At 48.9% G+C, this 23376-nt stretch overlaps 1 protein-coding gene across 3 annotated transcripts in view; it reads left to right on the forward strand.

The window, feature by feature from the left end:
- LOC134050103 (pre-mRNA 3'-end-processing factor FIP1-like) overlaps positions 1-23376 on the forward strand; it is a 28607-nt gene that overhangs the window by 3187 nt on the left and 2044 nt on the right. For 2 of the 3 annotated variants that reach the window (XM_062502955.1, XM_062502958.1), the window contains exons 2-16: positions 322-361; positions 3184-3268; positions 4394-4500; positions 5215-5273; positions 6295-6405; positions 8624-8754; positions 9447-9571; positions 10523-10628; positions 11630-11828; positions 12712-12738; positions 12973-13030; positions 13500-13555; positions 14629-14833; positions 16708-16866; positions 19308-20444. In XM_062502955.1, coding sequence (XP_062358939.1) covers positions 322-361; positions 3184-3268; positions 4394-4500; positions 5215-5273; positions 6295-6405; positions 8624-8754; positions 9447-9571; positions 10523-10628; positions 11630-11828; positions 12712-12738; positions 12973-13030; positions 13500-13555; positions 14629-14833; positions 16708-16866; positions 19308-19440 — 1601 coding nt within the window. In that variant the 3' untranslated portion in view covers positions 19441-20444. Of the gene's footprint in view, positions 1-321; positions 362-3183; positions 3269-4393; positions 4501-5214; positions 5274-6294; positions 6406-8623; positions 8755-9446; positions 9572-10522; positions 10629-11629; positions 11829-12711; positions 12739-12972; positions 13031-13499; positions 13556-14628; positions 14834-16707; positions 16867-19307; positions 20445-23376 lie in introns of those variants that run through there. The other variant, XM_062502957.1, reaches the window with a different exon arrangement.

Consider the following 23376-nt stretch of genomic DNA (forward strand, 5'->3'; position numbering starts at 1 on the left):
TTCTTCTTTCCTGGCGTGTTCAAATTCTATATAAAGACCTTTATAGGTGACTTCAGTATCTGTCTGTTAGTTGTCTCTGTTCTCTGAGACTTAGGATATGTATTTTGTATTTGGTTTGGTGTGAGACCTCACCTCTGCAGATGGGTGGTGTTTATTTTTAGTTGTTCCATTTCTAGTTGAACTTTTTTGAAGAGAGAGCCGTGGGGTTATAGTGCCTTGCCACCACTGAGTATTTCTGTACCTGTGATGCCTTTTGTGCTTGAATTTAGCTTTTTTCCTTTCACTTGAATAATTCCTTTGTTCTTACTGTTGTTTTTGCAGATGACACCACTGGTAAGCAAGAAGATGGACCAATTTCTGGGTGAGTCCTGAGGCTGTTTATTCACTATAACAATACATGGTGTAAAGATTGAGCCTTGTTGAGCAGAGCTTCGTGAATGCTTTGGAGCAGGGCTGTTGCCAGGAACAGCAGCCTGTCCTTTCCCCATCCCATGGGATCATCCCCAGCTGGGGGTGGTAGGCATTTATGGATGTGGAAGCTGAACTGGATGAGTGTGGACTGGTTTGATTTAGAAGTAACTTTTAGCCCCCTTTATTTTTTTTCTCTCAGCAATTAGTTTCAAACCAGATCTATTTCCTAGTTTAATTCCCTGGGGAAAATGATGTCCTGAGGAAGGACTGGCCTTGTGCTGGCCTGGCATTGGTAAAACTGGCCATTGCTTTAGTCTGGGAAAGGTAAAAACCTTGAGCTTAGGCTAAAATGCTCAGACCAGCACATTTTGTGAGACCTCTCAAGTGGTGTGGGTAAGACTTAGAAATAAAAGCAATAATCAGTTTGGCTTTCTGTGTGTGGAAGGCGTTGTCTGTCCTGGATTATTTTTCTTTCCTCTCTATTTGCAGCTGTGTGTTTTGCACCAGCAGAGCTTGGTCTCAGCGCAGGATTATCTGTTTGCTATTCTAAATGTAACATTTTTCAAAAGGCTTGGTTTTTACTGGGCTCGTGTATGTTCAGCCCCTTCCAAAGTTCAGTTTAGTGTTTATTGTCATTGTAGGTTCAGTGTCTGGAATGTTGGGGTTGTTACAGACACTGTCCTACTTCTGTGCTTAAGGAATATGAAAACTTGTTCAAATAAACAAGTGGTAAAAAACATGGCAGATTGTTACCTAAAAACATCAAATTAGCTTTGTGAGGAGGAACAATTTTTAGACAGAAATTTGCAGCTGCTTTACATAAATCTGCTGTTCCTTGTCACGTTCATCTGAGTGTAATTTTACTTTACAAGCAGGACTAAAAGTCTGAATTTCTAGTAACTGTCTCCAATAATGGTAAAATTTAGGAATAATATTAGTGGCCATGCTGGCTCTCTTTTTTCCCCCTCTTTTTACTTTCCCCCCCCCAATATTTCTTTGTTGCACAATGAGAATCTACCTAAACGAAGAGCTGTGGTGTGTTATAAGAAAAATGACTCTTTGTTTGCTCTGCTGTCAGCAGCTGCAGCTCCAGGGATGCACTGCTGGCTTGTCTGGAGTGTTTGTCCCCAGCCAGGAAGCAGAAATCTGCAGAGTTTGGGTTGCAGCATCACTGACATTCCTGAGCCTAAGGGATGTGTGAGATGACAGCAGGATGCTGTGCTGTCAGCAGTGCCCAGGATTATGTTGGCATTCTGGGGAAGTGAAATCTCTGCCATGTTTTTCTGTGCCCAGATGATGCTGGGGACCTGTCGGAAAGGTTAGGAAAAGGCTCCTGGTTCCCACGTGTCTCCCTGAATTCTAGTTCATACATTTTAATGCACACCCACAGATGCTTCATGTGACTTGAAGCTGAAGGTAATACTTTGTCACTCTTCCTGAACACAGTCATCTCAGAATTCTAAGGAGATTCAGGGGTGGAGGTCAATGCTTGGATTGGGCAGAAAGGTTTTGGATCCATCCAGAGGTCCATTCTTTGTTCCTCACATCACAGCCTGTGTCTGCAGCATGGAAATACCTGGAGGCTGATTTTCCTTCTTAATGCTTGGCTGCCTTTTATACCTGAAAGTGTGTGCAGGTGTCACATCAGGAACTTGGCAGCCATGGGATCTGTGCTTGGTCAGCTGCCCAACCTTCAGCCCTCTTTTTGATCTCAGCCTGATTAATTTCTCTGTCTCTGGGACTTTCCCAAAACGGGGCTTCAGTTATGTTCAGGTTGTTTGTTCTTTGTTTTACACTCAGCAACTGTTGAGTTGTGTTGTTTTGCCTTTCTTTGTGGGGTCTTGTGTCACTCTGAGGTGGCTTTGATGTGACTAGTGTTTGGATTCTGTGAGATGTTGCCTGTTCCTTTTTGAAGACAATCCTGTGGATGTTTATTGTCTGACATGGGATTTTAAAATAATAGCAATATCTCCACAAAGCACTGGTGGAGAAGTGGGTTTCCTTGGCCTGGGCTGTTCTGATTGTATCTCTTGAAAAAACTCAGAATTATTTTGAAGTTCTGTGACAATACAGACAAATGAGCTCTCTGTATTTGAGTTCTGTAACACACTCTTTTCTAGCATGTTTACATCAGTTCCACCTTCTTGTTTGGCCAGTGCAATAAACAATGGATTTGTTTAACTTGTACTTGCATTTGTACAAACTCTTTAAACTGGAGGTAAATCCAAACCTGACTATTGTTCATCAGGTCTGATTTGTAATGAGTGAGAAGAATGGGTGCACAATTATCTGACTTTTCCTTTTGGAATTTTAACTACTTACTGTAAACTATTTGTAGAAACACTTAAAATCACTTTTTCCTTAATTTCTCTGGGACAGATGCCTTTGCTGCTGACTAAATGCATGCGTAATTATTAGCATCCTTAAGGAGGAGGTGAAATTTTATTATGGTCTTATTCTTATCAGTTATGATTGTGCCAAATCCAGCCTGAGCCAGCTGCCACTGAGCTGTTGAGTGCTGTCAGGTGCTCTCTGGATGTGTGAAACTGATTCTTCCCAGCAAAAGCAAAGCCAAGCCAGGAGGATGGATTTTTTTTTTGTCAGGTAGTTGAGCAAATGCCAGCAGAACAAACACACAAGAAGAATGAAGCATTGTGTGAAAGTCACCTGGGCAAAGGCTTTAGAACTGGTTGTAGGTGACCCTCTAGGCTGGGTTTGTGCATTTTCTCCTCTGTATCATGGTGACTTTGTTTTCTCTGTCCCCTTCACCAGGCACACAGAATCTGCTCACCCTCTGCAGGACGCCCCCCAGGAGAGCCGGCCCGTCAACAGCGAGGACAGAGAGATGTCCCAGCATGTACGTGGGGATTTCTGTGCTTCTCAGCACTCCTGGGCACAGACAGGGAGGCTGAAGAGCCTGGTACTGCCTAACACTTTAAATTTGCAGTGTTGGGATGTTCTGCCAGCCATTCCCAAAGCAGCTCCAGCAACAGCCTTGTCATCCTGCCTTGAGTGGTGGGGAGGGAACCCACCCTCAGACCCTCTCAAGCAGCAGATCAGGGTCTCTGATGCTGCAGTCTGGTAGGAAAAGCAGAACACGGTGTGTTCCAGCTCAGCATTCTCTGTGACTTCTCAAGGACCTGTAAAATATGGGGAATACTGGGATAGAAAGCCCAAGGTGCTGGGAATCAGTTTGGGTTCAGGCTCAGAACTCTTAGAATGCAATCTGGTGGCTCGGTGCTGAAAGAGGAGGAAGAGGGTTGCTTCTCCCCACCCTCCTCTCTGGGCTCTTTGATGGGTTTGTTTTGTGCCACTGCTCTGCCACATCAAGAGGGTTCATGCAGGGTTCTGACAGACCCACATGCTGTGGAAAAGGAGGGAGGGTGAGAGGGGCACCTTCCTCATGTAGGGTGAGGTGTTAATTCAGCTTGTGCTTCTCACAAAACTGCACTTGCTGCAGATCTGGAAGATATATTTTTCTATTCTTTTTGTGCCCAGCTCTGGGGTTGTACTGGAGTCCTATCTGTAAAGTGAAGTGACTTGGGGGCTGATTATGCTAACTCAGCCAAACCAAACTCTTCAGCAGCTCCCTACCACAGAAGCTGTGGTGAGACAATATTTACCTTGAGGTTCTTAGGTGAAGCCTGGTGAAAATGTATTTTGGTAGTTTTCATTTGTGGTTGTGTACTTTGACCATGGCCCTTGTGAAGAAAGTGTGTCAGAAAAGCCCCAGCTCTGAAAAAGAGAGGGGCAGAGGAACTAAGGGACCTGGTTCTTAGAACCAAGCTAAACTTTCCCCAAGTTCACAAATATTACCCCAAATTTTATGTGGGGCCAAATCTTCAAAGGACACGGGAGTTTCTCTGCGGGCAGCTCCCCATTGTTGTTGAAGGATGTTCAAGAAGCTTCCTGAGATTTGGCTGTGCTGGAGAATTCTCAGCTGTGTGCATTGCTGAGCTCCTTTGTGACTGTACTGTTGCAGGCCCTTCCCAGTGGTGAGGATGATGAGGATGACAGTGACAGTGACAGCGATGACGACGACGTGAAGGTCACGATTGGCAACATCAAGACAGGAGCACCATCCTACATGTGGGTACTGCTGGGTGTGGGGGTTTGCTGAGGGATCCCAGCATGCTGGGTGGAAAGGGGCTGAGCTGAGAGCTGCTCTGGCCACTGCACCAGTGGCCACAACACCACAGTGGGCTCAGGAGCTGCTGGGCAGCTCCTGCCCTGCAATTGCTTGTTGGAGAATCCATCTGGAAAATGGGAATGGTGATCTATGGGGCTGCTGCTGGAAAATTAACCCACTAATTCCTGGGCTCCCTGGGCAGAATCAAAGGTGGAAAGTTCTGTTTAACCCATCTGTGAAAAATTCCAGAACCAAAATCTGTATTACTAAGAATTTGCATAAGCTGTGAGTTTACTAGTTTCCAGCTGTCTGATTTTCTGTGGCTCAGAAATGGCGAGGCTGGATTTGAGAAGCAGGAAATTATTTTTTTTTACAATTCTGCCTAATATGCACTGAGTAAAAATCTTAAGGACAGCACTTTTGCTTGCTGCTAGCAGCCTTCCTCTTATACAAGTGACTTACCTGTGCTTTGCTGCATACTCTAATTTTTCCACTTTATGGATAATTTCCTTCTCTTCTTGTAGAGGTGGTTTCACTCTGATGGATGACTGAATAGCAAACCCAGGTGAAATAAAGCATCTCCTGAAGGGTGTCAGGGCTTGAATATATTTTGCATGAGAATCTGTAGCCAAGTAATTTGTTCAAATGCCAACGTAGTGATTCTTTTCCAATAGGGGAACTCCTATGAATCTAAACTTAAAAACGGGTAGAGGCTATGGAGCATCAGCTTCAGGTATTGCTGTTATTTTTATCCTTCACCTTTGCAGTATTTCACCTACCTGGTACTGACAGCTGCAGCAGCTGCAAATTTTGCTCTGTTTAAAAAGATACAGATTTACTGTAAACCAGGAATAGGAAGTGCATTTCCTAAAAAAATCAGTGCTCCCAGCACAGTCTGAAGGGGCAGGATGCAATGAAGTGATTTAATTACCCATCACTGAGCAAGGTGATTATAATTCTATTTAAACTAGGAAAAAATGTATTGATGGATACTTTTATAGTAAAACCCAGAATATTTCTAAAATACATTTTTGCACTGAGGCTGAGCATTGCAGCCCTGGAGAAGGACTGGAACTCAGGGTCCTGAGCTACTTGCAGTGTAAGATGCTAAAAGAAACAAACTCTGGCATTGAGTATCAGCTGTGATTATTGGACTGCTGAAATTTTCCCCACCATTCAGTTTAGTTTTCTCCTGTAAATTGATTCTTGGATTCTGTCCCTCCTCATATGTGAGACTGTCCTTTCATGGGCTTCATCTGCTCCCTTCCACTAATTGCTTTGTCCAAATGAATTATCTTCTGATTGAGAAAATAAGAATAAATTCCCCTTGTAGATTTTGTACCTGTAGACTCATCTTAGTCCTTAAAGACTGATCCTGAAAAAGTCTCTTGTTAGGGGAAAATGTGTCTGTCTTGGGAGGGGAAAATAAATACTTTGACTGGGGAGAAAAACAATTTAATTTTATTTTCATTTGGGGTCAATTTCATGCATGTCCTAATGATTTGCTCTGTCTCTAGTACCAATCTGGGTTGAATTTGCTTCTCTGCTGTTCAGCTGCAGGTGCTGCACACCCTGTTTGTTTATGGAGTGACTGGAGTCCTTTTTATTTAAAAGCTGATTGTGGTTACCTGCGTGCTGTAAAGCTGGTGATTAATTCACTGCAGTGCTTTGCTTTTGCTGTAATAATTTGCGGAGCAAATGAGTGGATTAAAGGCATTGCATTAAAAGTTGTAACAGTCCCTCTCTCCCCAAAGCCAAGCTGCAGCCCAAAGGTATTGACTTGGATGCTGCAGGGAATATAAATGGATTGCCTGTGATAGAAGTGGATTTGGATTCATTTGAAGACAAACCGTGGAGGAAGCCAGGTGAGGCCTCACAGTTCCTTGTGGTAAATATTTTCTGCAGTTCTACTTGTGTCTCTTTATTTTCACATGTAATTTCTGACCATTTATTGTTGCCAGGGAACAGAGAGGCTGGAACAATGCGTGTTGCTCAGCCTCTGCTGCCTGGCTAGACAATCAATGGCATTTACTGATTGAACAAGCCATGCTCTACATAAAATTGGGTTGCATTTATTCTAGTAATTGAAATTCCCTAAAGGGAGCAGCTGTTTTTTTTTAAATGGTCTATTTTATTAATTCCCTACTTCCCGAGAACATTGCACTGATACCAAACCAATAATGCTTGGCCTTAAAGGCAGCTGAGTGGAATCAGGATTTGGATGTTGATATTTGTTTTCCTCTTCCTGTGCAGGAGCTTGTTCTGTGTCCCCAGACCAACCCCAGAGTTGTCCCTGTGGTCCCTCCTCTTTTGGGTCCTGGGGCTGCCCACACTTATTTGTATGATGGAGATTTCTCCTCTTAGAGGTGTAGGATGCTACAAATCAGCTGCTGTTTTTCTTCTGATACAGAAAGTAATTGAAGGAGCTAGACATCCAGATTTTTGCTGTGTTACTCTCATAAAATGTGCTCTGATCAAATGTCAACTGGAACAAAAAGTCCACTTGCCTTTTCTCAGCCATAATTTTTCTCCCTGCCAGCCCCTGTATTTTATTTCTTTCAGCAATATTTCTGTGCTGAGTAAGTAGAGCTTTCCTGAGGTTGCCTGTGGTGTGGTCTGGGTATCTCTTGCCCACATGAAGGGCACTCCAGTGCTGAAAGCTCCATGGGCGTGTCCAGGTATCAAACCAGCATTGGAGCACCCTGCAGATGGTACAGGCAGAATGGAACAGAAGCTTTTCTTCTGCAGGGATTTCTCCTTGAGTGCCAAATGAGACAGAGGAGAATGGGGAAAAAATGAGTTAGAAAGGATACAGTGAGGTTCAAAGATAAAGCATGGACATGTTTGTGGCCATGCTGACATCCCTGGACCAAAATAGAGCCAGCTGGCCCTAAAACAGTGATGGAATGCAATAGAGGGAAGATTTCTGCAGAGCTGTGTGGTCTGTAAGTTTATTTTAGATAGCAAGTAGCTCATTATTCAACAGCCTTTCAAGTTCTTATCCTTTACAGTTAATTGTTCAGCAGCTTGGTATGTCTTTGAGTGAGGGAGTGGAAGGAGAAATCCTGTGTGGAAGAACTGATAGAGGTCTGAAATAGAGGCTGATAAAATCGACAAGTAAATGTGTTGCTGAGTCTGCGTGGATGCAGTTTGCATGGTACAGCAGGAAGAGTGACCAGCCCAGGAGATAAACCTCACTGCTTAGACCTCACAGTTAAACCAGGCTCAGCTTGGGCAGAGTTTTGCTTCAACCTTGTAGGAGCTCTTTGAGTTGGTCTGTGTAGGAATATCTTTGTGTGGGGGATGTTTGAGGGACACCTCAGTGGGGCAGGAGTTGTTTCATTCTGCTGGGACCCCGTTGGGAGGGGAGCTCCTGGAATTCCTGCAGCTGGGATTGCCCCTCTGCATCTCTGCTTTCTTGGCAAGCAGTTCGTGGTCACCTCTTACTGAGAAGTGCTCATGCTGAATTAGCACATTGCACAGGAGACTGGCAGTGGGAGATAACACTCTGGGATGGCTAATTAGGGTTGTGACTGAGCTGTAATTACTTGTGTAGTCCAGGGTGCATCAGTAAAAACCTTCCACTTTAGCTGCCTTTCACAAAATGGGCGAGCCCCAGAATCTCCTCTCCAAACAGCAAAGGCACTGATGGTCAATAGGGGAATGTGTGGGCTTAGTTCTGCCAGGATAAAGATTCTGTGACTCCACCCCATTTTTGTGGTAGGGGCTGGAACTGTCACTCCTGTGCTGTGCCCAGCACTCAGCTCATGTGGACAGTTGGAAGAAACCAGGCTGAAAAAATCAGGCTGGTGAATAAGTGATTGCAGGGAGCTCCCAATGGCCTGTGGAGGTGCTGGGCTGTGTGTCCCAGGGGTCCCACTGCTGCTCAGGCCATGTCCCTCTCCCACCCAAGGTGCAGCCACTGTCTCCTCTGTGGCACCCACAGCTTTCAGACAGGAACAGACTCAAGCTGGGCTCTCTGGAAAACTTTGGTTGCCTTAACCCTTTATGTAAGCAGTTAAAGGACAGCTTGAGAATGCAAGTGTTCAGAACTTCTGTGTTAACTGCTGCTCCCTCTGCCAGGTGCTGATCTTTCTGATTACTTTAATTATGGATTCAATGAAGAAACATGGAAAGCTTATTGTGAAAAGCAGCGGCGGCTTCAGCTGGGACTGGACCCTGCTCCTCCCATCAGCACTGAGAACAAGATCACGGTGGGTGACGTGTGACTGCTGCTCCTGCCTCCAGGAAAACTGGGATTGTGTTTGTGGTCACAGAGATGAGGGTGTAAGAGCAGGAGATACCTCAGTTCTGAACTGTTCTGGGTCCTTTAAGCAAGGAGAAATGCTAAAATGAATCTTTAAAGATTCAATCTCTGTTGAAAATCTTTTCTGTGGGGAAGGAATAGTTCCATCAGCCAGTAGGTTTGAACCACTACAGAAGCATGACTGGTGTGAATTTCCAGTTGATTTGTAGGGGTGTCTGCTTGGAAAACCGAGGTGCAGGGAGGGGAGCTGGGCCCCCAGAATTGTTTTGCTCAGTGCTGGTGCTGCTGCAGTGGTGTGGCTGCCTTTTGTGTGTGCAGACTGCTTTGGCCATCAGCCTTGCAGGAGTCCATGGTGGCCACCAGAACTTCAGACACATTGTCAGTACAGCAGGTATTGCTCATTCCAGTTTGGACTTAGTGACTCCATGGAAAATGATATGAGTTCATTAAACTTGTGATGGGATACAGTGGACAGCAGGCTGAGGCTGGAATGCCACTAGCTGACAGAAGTGCCTGTGCCTTGACTGAAGGATAGGTTACTGTGATGGTTCCTTTTCTTTTGCTGAGGGTTAATCTCTGCTGCTCCATTCAGTTGAAAGAAGGGCACAACACCTGTGTGTTATCTATTACCTTCCATAGGTTCAGCAGGGAAGAACGGGCAATGCTGAAAAAGAAGTGGAAAACAACATCATCAAAACAGAGTTCAAGACAGACTTCTTGGCTCTGGTGGGAGGACGAATGAAGGCTGGGCCTCCTCCCAACAGGTAAGAGAGGAGAATGTTTTTCATGGGGGCACCTGGGAGCCACCTGAGCCACATCTGAGTCTCCTCAAGCCTCAAAGAGAAGCTCTTAAGCTGCTGTGGTCACTCATTCTGTGTCACCTCCAGCAGTGCAAGCCCTGCCTGCCCATTGCCCCCTCCTTGGCACAGGGAGGGAATCCTGGATCCCAGCTGATGGGACACATCTCTGGGAGTGGAAGGAGCCAGGCAAACACCTCAGCTTTGAGGGCTCACACTGCTGACTTTGCTTGTGCTTGCTTGGCTTATTCCTACTCCCACGATGTTAATCTTTGCCTCCTCAAGTGGAAGTGGATTACGAGTTTGGCAGAGGATAAGAGGAGCTGTTGGTTCCTGAGCCTGTGTGCGACGCTGCTGGATGTGTGGTAAAACAACTGAGTCATTCTGAGGGGCAGCCTCTGCTGGGGAAACCACTTGGCCCTTAGGAGATCGATGGGGTTTTATCAAAAGCTTCAGAAGAGCACACCAGATGAGCCAGAGCTTTGGGCTCGGGGTGTTTCTGTTGCTTCATTCACAAAACAGCTTTTGCACACCTGCCTTGCAGAAAGCAGCCCTGCATCCCGACTTTACCCCCTGTCTGGGAACCAGCTCTGTGCTTCAAGGATGAGCATTAAAGCTCATAAAGTCTGTTGGATTTGAGCACTCTGGGGGCATTTCTGTCCCGGTGTGTAATCCCTGTTTTTACACTGATTTGTTGTGCTTCTTTGGATCACTCTGGGTGTTCAGAGAGCCCAAACTCACCCCTGCTCAGAGGGAAATTTTTCAGGAATGCAAACGGGCTTCTCCTCGGCTTCTCATCCCGATTTGAGAGATGTTTTCCTGGTGGGAAAGAAAGCATGAAAGAAATCTGCTGACAGCAGGAAAAAATGCTCTTTCTGGTGCTTCTGAGCCTAAAAAGATTGCTGTGCTTTGTACCAGGAAGCTGGGTGGGACCATTGATGTGATCGGGGGCCAGGCAGGCACGATCCGCAGGGTGGAAGGGAGACGTCGGGACAAACACGCCTCAGAGGAAAACCCCATTCAGGTAAAGCTCTGTGCTGCTTTGACACATTGTTGGTTTTATTGCACTTCTGGTCAACCCTGGGCAAAAGTCTGTGTGTTCCTGATCTCCTGTGTCCCAGTTCATAACTGCAGCAGGTAAAACGTGGACTCTGTTGAGGTGCGTGCATGAATCATTCCCTTCTGCAGGCCCAGATGGTTTCTGGGTTAAAAGCTTGGTCTTGCTAGGAGCCAGATTTGTACTTTAAAGACCAGTTTTCCCTTTGGAATGGTAAGGCCTGAGTTCTTTCATCATCAGCTCTCCCAAAGTATTCCTAGCACTGTGTAGCTAGGAATCTCTTCTGTGAATTATTCCCTTCCCTTCCACTGTGGGGTTGAGATCTTCAAATCTGCAGTGAAGGGTTTGTACCTGGGGGTGGTGTTTTTCTGTACTTTAAACTTTAGTCTCAAAGCAGTTAGTGCAGCCCACACCTCAGACTGAGCCTGGGCCTGTGTTACTGGATCTCGCCCCTTGTAAGAAATGAAAGCCTGAGTTTAAAACTGGTCTCAGTTCTGGGCTTGCCAGCCCAGTTGTGTGACCATAATGTTCTGGTTGGTTCTCAGGCAGGAAGCTGCAGGGTCTGATGACCATCTGCCAAACTCCCTTCTCTTAACCACCTTCCTCCTGCCAACACTGCTAACTTGCCAGAAAAACCTGAACATGGAACCTTCCCCTTCCTAGGCCCAGTTCCTTGGATTTTTCTCCATGGCTGTGTCGTCCATTTATTTTTTTAGTAGTTGGTTTTCCAGCTTTTGCCAACAAAAGAGTTTGCCTAAGGCACAGAATTTGCTGGGAAAGGGTTGTTTGCTGTTCCCGCCCCCCCCCCCCCCCACAAGCACTGCCAGGTCACTGTGGTGCCTCTGTATTTTGGTCACTCTTCAGGCATGACCACAATCCTGTTGTGCTGATGCTGCCAGCACTGTGAGGGCCCTGCTGCAGGAGCAAAGTGATTAAAACACTCTCTTCTCATTCCTGTGCCCCCTAAGGTCCTGGGAGACCATGGCAGTAAGCCCCAGCCCCCTCAGCAGCCCCAGCAGCCCTCCCAGCCCCAGCAGCCTCCTCAGCAGCAGCCCTTCGCTCCACCAGCAGGGCCTCCGCCTCCCCCGCTCGCCGGGCCTCCTCCTCCTCACTTCCTGCACCCTCCTCCTCCAGTGACTTCTGTTCCTCCTCCCCTGCATCCTCCAGGTACGTGTTCACCCTGTGAATGGGGGTTGGGATGTCCCAGGCTTGGGGCAAGTCAAAGGTGTAATGGTTCAGTGCCGTGGGATGGGTGAGCACTCAGGGAACGGATCCCTACCCTGGCCAGGCTTTGTTTAGTCCCCATTAGCCTGTTTAATATTTGCCCTGAATGCTTAAAAACAGCTTGAAAAAAAAATCCCAAACCCTCTGGGCTTTGTTTCCCTGAGGGAACCTTGCAGTGCTGCTGATCCATTTGCTTTGTTGATAAAAGTCAAGAAGCAGGTTCCTGTTCCTGTGGAGGAAGCTGAGAACTGTTGCTTCTTAAATACACCAGACTGAAATGGGGGGGCCACATTCTGGGCTTCTCCTGATCCTGGAGCAGCAGCCAGGCTCTGGAGAAGACACCAGGAGCACTTTATGCAGTGACTCCTGCCTGAGGAGGATTCACTGCAGCTCTCACAGATTCTTTTCCCTAGTAACTTCTCCATGGTATCTTTTCCTGCTGCCTTGTATTAAAATGCTTGGCAAAATGGAGATGGACACACTAGAGTAGAACCTGCAGCAGGTTCTTCTCTCCAGCTCCTTCAGCTGTCCTGAAAACCAAATCAATTGTTCTGTGTTCACACTCAGAAAATGAGTTCCCCAATGTAAGAGAACAGCAACATTTTAGATTATAAAGGTAAAGAGATCATCATTTGGGAAAATTACATCATTTATAGGCTAACTCCCACTTAGTAGCACAAATTTTTCTGCTGCTCTGTTTGCTTCAGGATGTGTGATTTACTCAAAATTGTGCTTTGAGATTTAGCTCGAGATACAGAGAGGCCATGAAGTGCAGGGAGGCCACTCTTTCCCTGTTCTCACTTGTTTTCCCTGCTTATTTCCGCAGGCCTGCCACCTCCAGGTCCAATTCCAGGTAGGTGTTACATTGTTCTTAATAACAGCAGCAGAACACAGGTTCAGAGCATTTGTAGTAAGTAACGGAGCAGAGCTTTAGGGTGTGAATTTGGGGAGGAATATTACTAAGGAATATTACTCCATTTTAAACAGGGCCTGGTTTAGAGTAAAAAGATGCTTTAATGGTTTTTAACTGTGAACAGCACTTGAGAAGCTGCAAGATCTTGGTGCTGATTTACCCTTCTGTGTCTAGGGTTGTTCCCACCTCCTCTGGCACCACCACCAGCTCTCCTCATCCCAACCTTGGATGGGTAAGACCACACCTGGGTAAGAGCATGCCATGGGAGCAGCTCCCCTGGAGGGAGGAAGGGAGGAGGACAGGTCCAAAATCAGTGCTGAGGATGCATGGTCTGGTCTTGGGGTGGGGTGAGGGGTGAGAGCTGAGTCGGTCAGGAATCCTCTGTGCATTCACCTGGATTTGTCATATTCAAGGCACAGGAAGGAGCCAATAAAATAGGTAAAGCCTAGAGTAGTTGATGGCAGGATTGGTTACTGCAGATGCTTTCTCTGAGGTGCAGTGAGCAGTGGTGCTTTCCCAGGGCAGGCATAATCCCTTATGGCAGGTTTGGAAGCTGTGACAAAACCCATGAGCATTTCTGGTAGTGGGATTCCCATAGGAATGCTCCACAAACCTCCAGGAAAAACAGGGTGAAGCTGCAGCAAAGCCAGAGCTGTGGGGGTCCCTGATGTCAGTAACTCACCCCCTTTTCTCTCCCAAAGGCAGCCAGCCAGCTACAACAACAGGCAGCCACCTCCCTTTGGCTACAACTCTGCAGGTGAGCACCAGCAGGACACATCCAACTGTTGCTCTCTCTTCCCTGGTTCTTGGCAGCCCAGGCTTTTCTGAGGCTGACACACATCCTGTCTGCTCCACGTGTCTTGCCGTGATCCCAGGCAATCCCAGTCAGGAGCACACCCAGGCTGGGTTTGGTGCACTGAGTGTTGTGCTGCAGTTTTGTGGCTGAGTGCTGAGGCTCAGGTGGCTGTTCCAGGGCAGATGCCCAGCACAGAGAAGCTTCCCCAGTGCCTCAGCAGTGTTCTCCTGCTCGTTTGCACACACATGTGCTCACCCTCACTCACACTCTCTCCCTTTTCCTCACCCTCAGGGATTAGCACAGCCATCCACAACTCCTGAGCTTGGCATCTCCTCCCCGAGCTTTTGAATCCCTCCTGCCCCACTTCACCCTGTCCCTTGCCTACAGGCTCCACCTCCTGTGGTTCTGGGATGGAGAGGCAGTGCCAGGATTTCAGCAGATTCCCTTCCCTTGTGCAGCCCCAGTTCTCTCCCAGTCCTGTAGTGAGCAGCTGGGAGTGGCTGCTCCTGGTTGTGCTGAGCAGTGGAAGCTCAGGGAGCCCTGCAGGGCCTGCCTGAAGGACAGGGTTGGAGGAGTGGAAGTGCCAGCCCTTCCCAAGGAGGGGAGTGCTGCCAGATGTGGCACTGCTTTGGGATACAACCTCACTGCTCCAGCTGGCCGCCTGGCCTGGGAAGTGCTGGTGGCTCTGGGCTCCCCAGGTGACATCCTTCACTGACAGCTGGTGCCTTCCCCAGGTGCCACCCTAGCCCTGAGGGTGCCTGCTGGGAGGTGGGACCTTGTACGGGTGACCAGGAGCCCAGGGCTGACACAGACTCTGCAGTGCTGCCTGTGAATGCCTGCTCTTGTGCCTTCCTCAGAGAAAAAGTGTTCCCTGTTCTTAGCAAACTGCTGGAAGTGAAGGGGAGGGCAGCAGGGAGCTGGGCCATTGTCCCCTTGCATCCAACTCTGCTGCCAGAGGGGATTTTTGGAAAGGGAGGGACAGAGGGGATGCTGGGCATGCTCTGGATGACGAGGGTTGTGCTCTCTGGCTGCAGATTCAGGTTTCATCAGCTACCCCCCTATCTCCACGTCCCACACACCCTGGGTGACCACGGTGGACAAGGGCACGAGCAGCTCCAGCAGCAGCCACTGGGAGTACTCGGGCTCCAGGCGGGAGCGCGAGCGGGAGCGGGACAGGGAGCGAGACAGGGAGCGAGACCGGGACCGCGACCGCACCCCGACCACCAGTGAATACAACAAGTGAGTGCTGCCCTCCTGCTGCTCCCTGCGACACCTCAGGGCGTCTGGCCTAGCCTTGGGTGGTAGGGGACGCCAGCTGGATTCTCTGGAATGTCTGGGGAAGAGCTCCTTTGGATCAATAACTACAGCACAGACCGTGAGCTGTGTGAGCTGTGTCGCTGGCTGATTTCCTGACTCTGGGTCTGGGCTTTTTTTGTTTCAATCCAGCAGAACCAGTTCCTCCTGCTCTCCCACGAGGCCAGTCAATGAAATAGCCCCTCTGTGTTTACTCAGTGTTTCACAGCTCAGTGTGAAGCACTGGCTGCAGGAGCTGCTGCTTCTTGTCTTCTAAATGTCACTGTCAGATCAAAGGACAAGCAGCCTGCTCTGCTCCGCTCTCCTGTGGGGCTGGAAGTGCCATTCCCTGGGAGTCAGCCAGGAAATGGGAGCAGGACTGCAGAGACCACCTTGGTGGGAGCTGCTGTGACCTCGGCTGGCAGCAGTGCCAGGAGCACTTGGGGAAGGACAGGAGGTTTGGAGGTTCCCTGTGTTGATCTAAGGTGGAGGCTGGGCTACAGAGACTTCCCAAACCCATCCCTTTGGTGTTCAGTCACCAGCAGCCTCGGTGTTTTGCAGGCTCCAGGCTCAGAAATGCCAATAATCATTCAAAACATGATCAGAATGTGCATTCCTGGCACAGGCTGCTTCCTGCCAGAGAGCTTCCCAGCCCAGGGAGGGAGCAAACAGGGCAGTGTGCTCCTAATATATATTTTTTTTCTTTATAAGCTTTTGGGCACTGTGGATGGGAAGGGGAGGTGGGGGGAAGAGAATAGTAGACAAACTTCTAAAATTGGAAGAGCTCAGACTGCCCCACTTGCTCCATGCTGGAGCCGAGGCCTGGGATCAGCTCTCCTGAGCACATTGCTGGCATTTCTGGGTGGTGTTGGAGTACCCTGGTGCAGGTCAAAGCAGGGCAGGTGGCCATGCAGTCCTTTGGAGCACTCCCAGCTCATTGATCCTGGACATTTGTTTGTCCAGCCTGTTTCCAGGAGTGTCAGAACAATATTTCTGACTTCTTTCTCCCGAGCCTGAGCACTGTTCTCACAGAGGGACTTCTTAACTCTTCAGATTTTGGCTTTCAGAAGTTCATCAGGGAGCTATAGAGATGTTTCAGGGTGGGAAGAATAGAGTAAATAATTTTGAGGGGTTTTGGTCTGTCTTGTCCGTAGGATCCTGCCCTTCTGTTTGTGTGAGTTCACCAATGTCTCATTTTCCTTTGACTTGTTATTTAAAACTGTCTGAAGTATTTGTTCTAAAATAATATGGTCCTGAAATGTTCTGTATTTTTTGCAAGTCTTGAGGGTGCTGGGAAGTGTCCAACCTGTGCCAGGAGAGCCCTTTGGTTGGGGTTCAACCTTGTGACAGTGCAGTGATGGGTTTGGAACTGCAGAGCCCAGGGGAGGAGGAGGAGAACTGAGATTTCTGTTGGGTTTTGGTTTTCATGGAGTTTTTTTAACGTGCTTGAGCTCCTGGGAAATGTGTGTGCCCAGAGCCAGGATGTAGAGGGGAGTGTGGGATGTGTCTGTTTGGGGTACACCCTGCCCACTCCTAGGGATTGATTGAATGAAGTGCTTTGAGCAGGTAGAGAGGTGCAGACAAAAACTGTGCTGGCAGTTGGAAGTTTTGAACCTGTGGGGAAGAGAACAGCCCCTCACACGAAAGGCTGAGAGGTTTTCTGGGGTGTGTGTGCTGAGGGCAGCCCGGCAGTGACGAGAGGAGCCGTGTTCTGGCAGTGAGAGGTGCCCGGTGCTGCGGTGACAGCGGCTGCAGCCCTGCCCGGTGGCTCATGGCCAGGGGGCCGTGTCCCCGTGCCTACGTGTCCCTTGTCCCCGCAGTGAGGACGAGCGGTATCGCTACTACAGCCGCGAGCGCAGCTACGACTTCGAGCGCGATTATCGGCGCAGCCGCGACCGCAGCCGCGAGCGCGAGGAGCGGCACCGCGAGCGCCGCCACCGCGACAAGGACGACAGCAGCAAACACAAATCCTCCCGCAGGTCAGTGGCTGCTGGGGGGAATTAATTCTGTGTTCTCGGGCTGGAGCGTCAGCCCCGCCCGTCCCGGCTCCCTCTGTCCCGGAGCCTTGGGCGGGAGGAGTCCTGTGGGATGGGGAAAGGAGATACCAGGGTTGAGTTCCCGTTCAGGAGGGATTGAGCTGGACTCAGCCTCCCAGCAGAGCTCCCATCTTAACAAAAGCACTCACAGAGGAGGTGCAAGGCCATCATACCGGCTTTTGGTCCTGCTGCTCCTGTACCCCAGGGCAGAGCTCACAGAATCCATCAGGTTGGAAAAGATTTGTAAGATGGAGTCCAGCCTGTGACCCAAACACTAGCACTGAGTGCCACATCCAACCTTTTCTTAAACATTTCCAGGGACAGTGACTCCATCACCTCCCTGGGCAGCCCCTTCCAATGCCCAGTCACTCCTGTGAAGAACTTCCTTCTGTTTGCACTCAAAAATTGAGCAGGAGGAGCAGAGCTCTTGCCCAGAGCCTGATACGGGGTGGGGGGTGTGATGGCCTGTACCGAGGTGAAACTTCTAGGGCAGAGCAGCATGTCCTGAAATCACAGCTTTTCTGCAGAAAATGGATTTGCAGCAGATGGTCTTCCTGGAAGAGCAGTCCCCAGCAAAGCAGCAGCTCTACTCTCTGGGCTGAGGCAGGTCCTGTGCTCAGGTCCTGTGTCACTTCACACCCCATTAATGACTTGCTCTTGCTCTCTTTTCTTGATGCTTCAACTCCCTTCTTTTTAGGTGAAATTCCTGTCAGCTCTGTAGGTAATTAACCTTACTTTGAAACTGGTATCAGAAAAACTCCTATGTAGTGACTGGAGGAAAAAGGCTGTTTTTATCCTTAAGGAGATGAGTAAGTTTTCAAGGAAGGACTGATTGCTGAAAGGTTGGAAAGAAAATGATAGGAACAAAGACTAAGACCATAATAGAAATTGAATACAGAACAACTGGAAGCTGAGCTGGTATCAGACAAACAAATCATTGGCTGTAGGGTTTTTTCTCAGCTTCTTCTGCTCAGAATTGAAACCTTGGAGTAGATAGCTCACTGTAGGAATCCAAGCCCATGGTCCCCTCTAAGCCAAACCATTCTGGGATTGCCTGCTTGAGGCACACTCAGCTTTGAGCCTGTTTGAGGCATCTGCAGATGAAAGAGTTTCATTTCCAGCTTCCTGCAAACTGAGCAGTCTGCAGGAAATCACTGACGCTGTTTCAGTATTAAAGGACAGTGACATTGTCCCAGCATCAGCCACTGACACATCGGCCACAAGGTGGCTGAAGGTGTTTTGTGGAAAGGCAGCAGCCTTTTATTTTTCCTCTTTTTTTTTTTTTGCCTTTAATGACTGTGAAACCATTTATTAAACCAGTCAGAAAATTACTTGAAGCCAGGAGCTTTTCAGCCAGGTTCAGCCTGTTCTGTGTCTGCTGCTAAACTGGAATTCCAGCTGTGCTAAGAATTGGTCTGTACACCTGATGCTGTCCCTGCTCATGGAGCTGCCACAGTCACAGTTTATCCTGGGATAAATTTATCTGCTTGTTCCTGTACTCTGGGCTGTGCTTTAACTCTGCCACCTTCACACGACAGTCAGCTCCTGAGAGCTCCCTTGGTTTGAACCTGTGAGAGAAGCAGCAGAAAATCTCTGAGGAGGGGCCAGACCAGAGCTCCCCCCTTTTCCTGGTGGGAGGCAGAGCTGCTCCTGGGGCTGCGTTGGCTGCATGGAGCAGCTGGCAGGGCACAGGCTCAGGGCATGCATGGCCTGCTCAGGCCTCTTCTGCCTGGGATTGCTCCCACATCACAGAAATCCTGGGTAAACATCCCCACTTACCACCCACATGTGGAAAACTGGGTGAGATAAAGGAGTTCCAAAGCACGAAGCAGTGAAGAGCCAGGTCAGGTGTGAGTCAGCAGAAGCAGAAACAGGATCTGCCTCCCATGAGGAACCCCCATTGCTCTCTCCACTGCTCCCTTTGCTGGCCCTAGCCCAGGGATTTCCCCAGCACGCTCAGGACAGTGAAAGTTTCAAACACAGCTCTGGTTTAGGACTCCTCTTCTCCTCAGTGCTGTCAGAATTGTTGGAGCTCACTCAGGAGTGGAAGAACAGCAGGTGTTGGCTGTGGATGCTGCCAGGAGTGACAGAGTGTGACAGTGGCAGTGTGACAGTGGCAGAATGTGGCTGTAACAGTGGCACAGTATTGCAGTGGGTAACAGTGGCAGTGTGTGACAGTGTGTGACAGTGTGCGACAGTGGCAGTGACAGTGTGCGACAGTGGCAGTGACAGAGTGTGGCAGTGCTGATGAATCCCAAAAGTCCCTGCCATGCCCTCAGTGCTGCTGAGTTCACTCCCGTGGGTGGGATCAAAGCCCCTGTGCCCATCACTGGGTCCCTGCTGTGGCAGGGCTGTGTGTCACTTTGTCCCCTCTGTCCCCTCAGGAAGCAGCACGAGAGCGAGGAGGGGGAGAGCCACCGGCGCCACAAGCACAAAAAGAACAAGCGGAGCAAGGAGGAGAAGGAGGCGAGCGAGGACGGCGCCCAGGAGGGCGAGGAGCAGGACACCAAGGAGTGAGGCAGGGCCCCCACCAGGAATTCACTCCTGTGGAACCAGCATGGCATTGGTGATGTTTTGCTTGGGGGGTGATTTTTTTTTATTATTGTTTTTTACTTTTTTCCAAGGGAAGAGGCTGACTGGGCGAGCCGTGGCACAGCCGGCAGTGCTTCGGGAGCCAAGGCTGCACGTGCCCTTAAACTTCCTTTTTTTTGTTTGTTTTTGATACAAGACAATACAGCAGTACTAGTTACAAAGCACTGAGCTACTCTACTCATCCACATCCCTAGGGAGAACTTTGGTGTATCAGATCCTATGGTTTCTGATGGAAGATGGCTTCAGCTGAAACTAATGCAATTAGGTCATAGTTCTTGGTTCTTTTTGTCACCATCATTCCTTTTTGAGAACTAGGACAGTAAGTGCAACTTGAAATTTATTGTCCAAAGAGCAGCGTGACTTAGATCCCAGCAGCCAGCTTACAGTCTGGTGTCCAGAAGTAAAAAGTCTCATCCCCAAATAAATTTCTTTATAGCTACAAAAACAGATTCCGATTTCTCCGTGGCCAGCTGGGTGTGTCAGGAGGAGCTGCAGGTTCTGCTCCAGGTGGGCACGGGGGCCTGCCTGGATGTGACAGCTTCCAAAAGCTGCTGAGGGCGTTCACACAGCGTGTGCAGAGACTCCAAAACTGGCTTTTTTTATCCATTGCAAATAGTTCTGTCATGTTACACCTCTGCGTGGGGAATCAGCGAAGATCCATAGCAAGAGCATGAGTTTCTCTTTAATTCCTTTTGACTTAACTATTTTATTTCCTTTTTTTTTACTAAGAGTTGACTGAATAACCTAGAGTGCAGTAGAGAACACCAAGTCCCAGTTAGCAGTTTGCCCTCGTGGGGTTGGCATTTCTATTTGGGTATCACCAACACTCCTGTCCAATGCGTCCCTTTCCCTTAGATCCCAAAATAAATTTAGTCAAATTCCAGAGTTTCTTTGGACTTGGTATTGGTTGGGGAAGGGGCAAACAGAGATGTTTCTGGGTGGGAAATAACTTTGAGGGGTTTTGGTCTGTCTCGTCCTTAGGATCCTTCTGTTTGTGTGAGTTCACCAATGTCTCATTTTCCTTTGACTTGTTATTTAAAACTGTCTGAAGTATTTGTTCTAAAATAATATGGTCCTGAAATGTTCTGTATTTTTTGCAAGTCTTGAGGGTGCTGGGAAGTGTCCAACCTGTGCCAGGAGAGCCCTTTGGTTGGGGTTCAACCTTGTGACAGTGCAGTGATGGGTTTGGAACTGCAGAGCCCAGGGGAGGAGGAGGAGAACTGAGATTTCTGTTGGGTTTTAGTTTCATGGAGTTTTTTTAACGTGCTTGAGCTCCTGGGAAATGTGTGTGCCCAGAGCCAGGGTTAGCTGGGATCAGGCTGCAGGGTGTTCCTGCCTCTGCAGCCACAGTGGAGCCCAGATTTGGGAATATCACTCACTGCCCCCTGGGCAGCTCTGCACACTGCAGCAGTCCCAGCTCCTGGCACTGGGTGTGCACGGAACAAGGGAATCCTCCTGGCACCTGCTGCTCAGGGCAGGGCTTCAGCTGGCAAAAACAAAAAAAAAAAAAGCTTTTAGGAAAATGGGATGAACTTGCTGTGGCCCAGGAGCAATCCAGACCAGAGTGGGGAAGAGGATTCAGGAGTGCACCATGCGGGACAGAGGGTCCTTCCTCAGGAGCCTGATGAGACCTGCTGGCTTTCTCCAGCTTTCTCCAAAGGGGGCCTGGGCAACGCCCCCAGCCCCCTCTGAGCTGCCTCTTCCTGCCACTGGAATGTTGCACCCCGGGGAGGGGGGCTGGCCCCAGCCAAGGACGTTTCTCCGTGCTCCCTGGCCCTGGTGCCTCTCTCCGGGGGTGGCACTCCCTGAGCTCCTGCACTGTTGGAGTGACACAATTAATGGTGCTCACACCCAGTCTGCATCCCACCCGCCCTGCTGGTGCTGTGGCACTGGGAACTGGGGCCCCAGCATGGATTCAGTCAGGGCTGCACCTCCTGTGGTGTTATTTCAGTGAGCTGGACCCAAGTCACAGAACATGCTGAGGTGCAGGGGACCTTCACTAAGGGGGGTGGCCTTGGGGGGCCAGGAGCAGCTTTGAATTTAAGGTAAAGAGTTTGAAATTGGTTTCATTGAGTAGAGAGAAATTGTTTGCCTTTACTGTCAGGGAAATGTAAAGGTGGGGTGTTGGAAATAATCTGTGTTTGCTGCAGGTTTACTGCTGTTGGGATGTGAGGTTTAGTGTTGTTGAAGGATTTTTCCCAGCCACAGTGTATTCCAGGATGGTCCAGCTCCTTTCCTGGGAGAAGCAAAGACAATTACAATTTCCTGCCACAGGGTCACTTTTTAGAGCAGCTCTTGCTGAGCTGACCTGTTCTGGGGCATGAGCTGCAATATGGAAAGAAAGAGTTAAAGACCACACGTCTAATGCATATTTTTCAGCAATATTACAATAATTTATAAAGGCATCCAAACAAATTCAACATCTATTAACAAGCTGATTTTGGAAACAAAATTTAAATTATGAGGACATTTTGGTGAAGTTGAAGGCACCTTGAAAGGAGATGGAGTAAAAATGGTTCTGCAGCCTCCTCCTCCTCCCTCCACTGCCAGCCCAGCAGCTGCACAACTCTTCCTGCTGCCCTTTCCCCACGTTTGGGGCAGGCAGTGGGAATCACCCTCTCTCTGTAAATCAATATTTACTGTTCCAGGCACAGATTCTGCACATTGATTGGAAAGAGATAAAAAACAGCTTCATATTTTCATGTCCCAGCGAGGCCAATGATGAGTTTTCCCTTTGTGGATTATTGTGTTCTCAGTATTCAGTAGAACAACAGGAAAGCAGCCCTGGAGCCCAGGTAACCCCGGCTGTGCTGTCAGAGGTGTTCTCAGAGGTGTCCCAGAGTCCCCAGAGCTGTTCTCAGCCCAGCCAGGGCTGCTGGGAAGATGGATCCGAGGTTCCTTCAGTGTCCTGGGCTGTGGGACAGGCCCTGCTGTCCCTGCTGCAGCTCCCAGAACAGGAGGTGAAGTCACTGTGTGTAAACAAGGCCCAGGGACAGCAAATGCCAAAGTGCCAGCCTGGGAGAAGCCTCAGCCAGGGCTGCTACAAGGAATTAAACATTCATTCGAGGCAGCATTTGGACAGGGGGCAGACTCCTTGGACTCTTACTAAGCTGGTCCTGTAAAAGGTGCAGCAGAGGCAGCACAGGAGGAAAATTCTCGCGGTGCAACCTGGTTTGAGAGAATCCCATCATTTCTACTGCTCATGCAGCTGCTAAAAAAGGGAATTGCTTCAGGTGGAGTTTGTAAGTAAGAACTTTCACAGTGTCAGAGGTCAAACCACCCTGCCTGGGCTTCAGTTCTTTAATTCTAAATTTTCACTGCACAGTGGGTTTGAACTGAAGCCAGTCTGGGCACAGTCTCCTTCTGGAGGTGACTTCCTGCAGCCAAGGATCCTTTGAGCTTCCCCTGATCCCAGGAGTTGGTATTTTGCTCCAGCTGCAAGAGGAACATGAGCAGAACTGCAGGAGAAATCTTACCTGACAATACAGGTGCTCCCACCCCTGCCTGACCACTGCCCCTCACCAATGGAAACATGAAAATAAGACTGGCATCAGGCTGGGCCAGGGGGGTCTGATCCCAGCCCATTCCCTTCCTCACCTTCCTTCTGGGGGAAAAGCTGCTTGTATCAATCATAAAACCAGGGAACTTTGTGTCCAATAAGTGACCCTTGCCCTTCACCTTTGGTAAAGTCACATTTTGCAACATGGTATTTCAATGAAACCCCTCTTGCTGATAGCTTTGAGAGTGGTTCTTCAGCTGTTGAAATTGTCCCTTTGCAGTAACAGTGGAGTTAACCTGGGGGTTTGTGACAGGACCCTCATACAGGTACCAGCTCCACCAGGCTGACCCAGCAGCTCTGAG

The sequence above is a fragment of the Cinclus cinclus genome, chromosome 15 (assembly GCF_963662255.1).
Source record: "Cinclus cinclus chromosome 15, bCinCin1.1, whole genome shotgun sequence".
In the NCBI taxonomy this organism is placed as follows: Eukaryota; Metazoa; Chordata; class Aves; order Passeriformes; family Cinclidae; genus Cinclus; species Cinclus cinclus.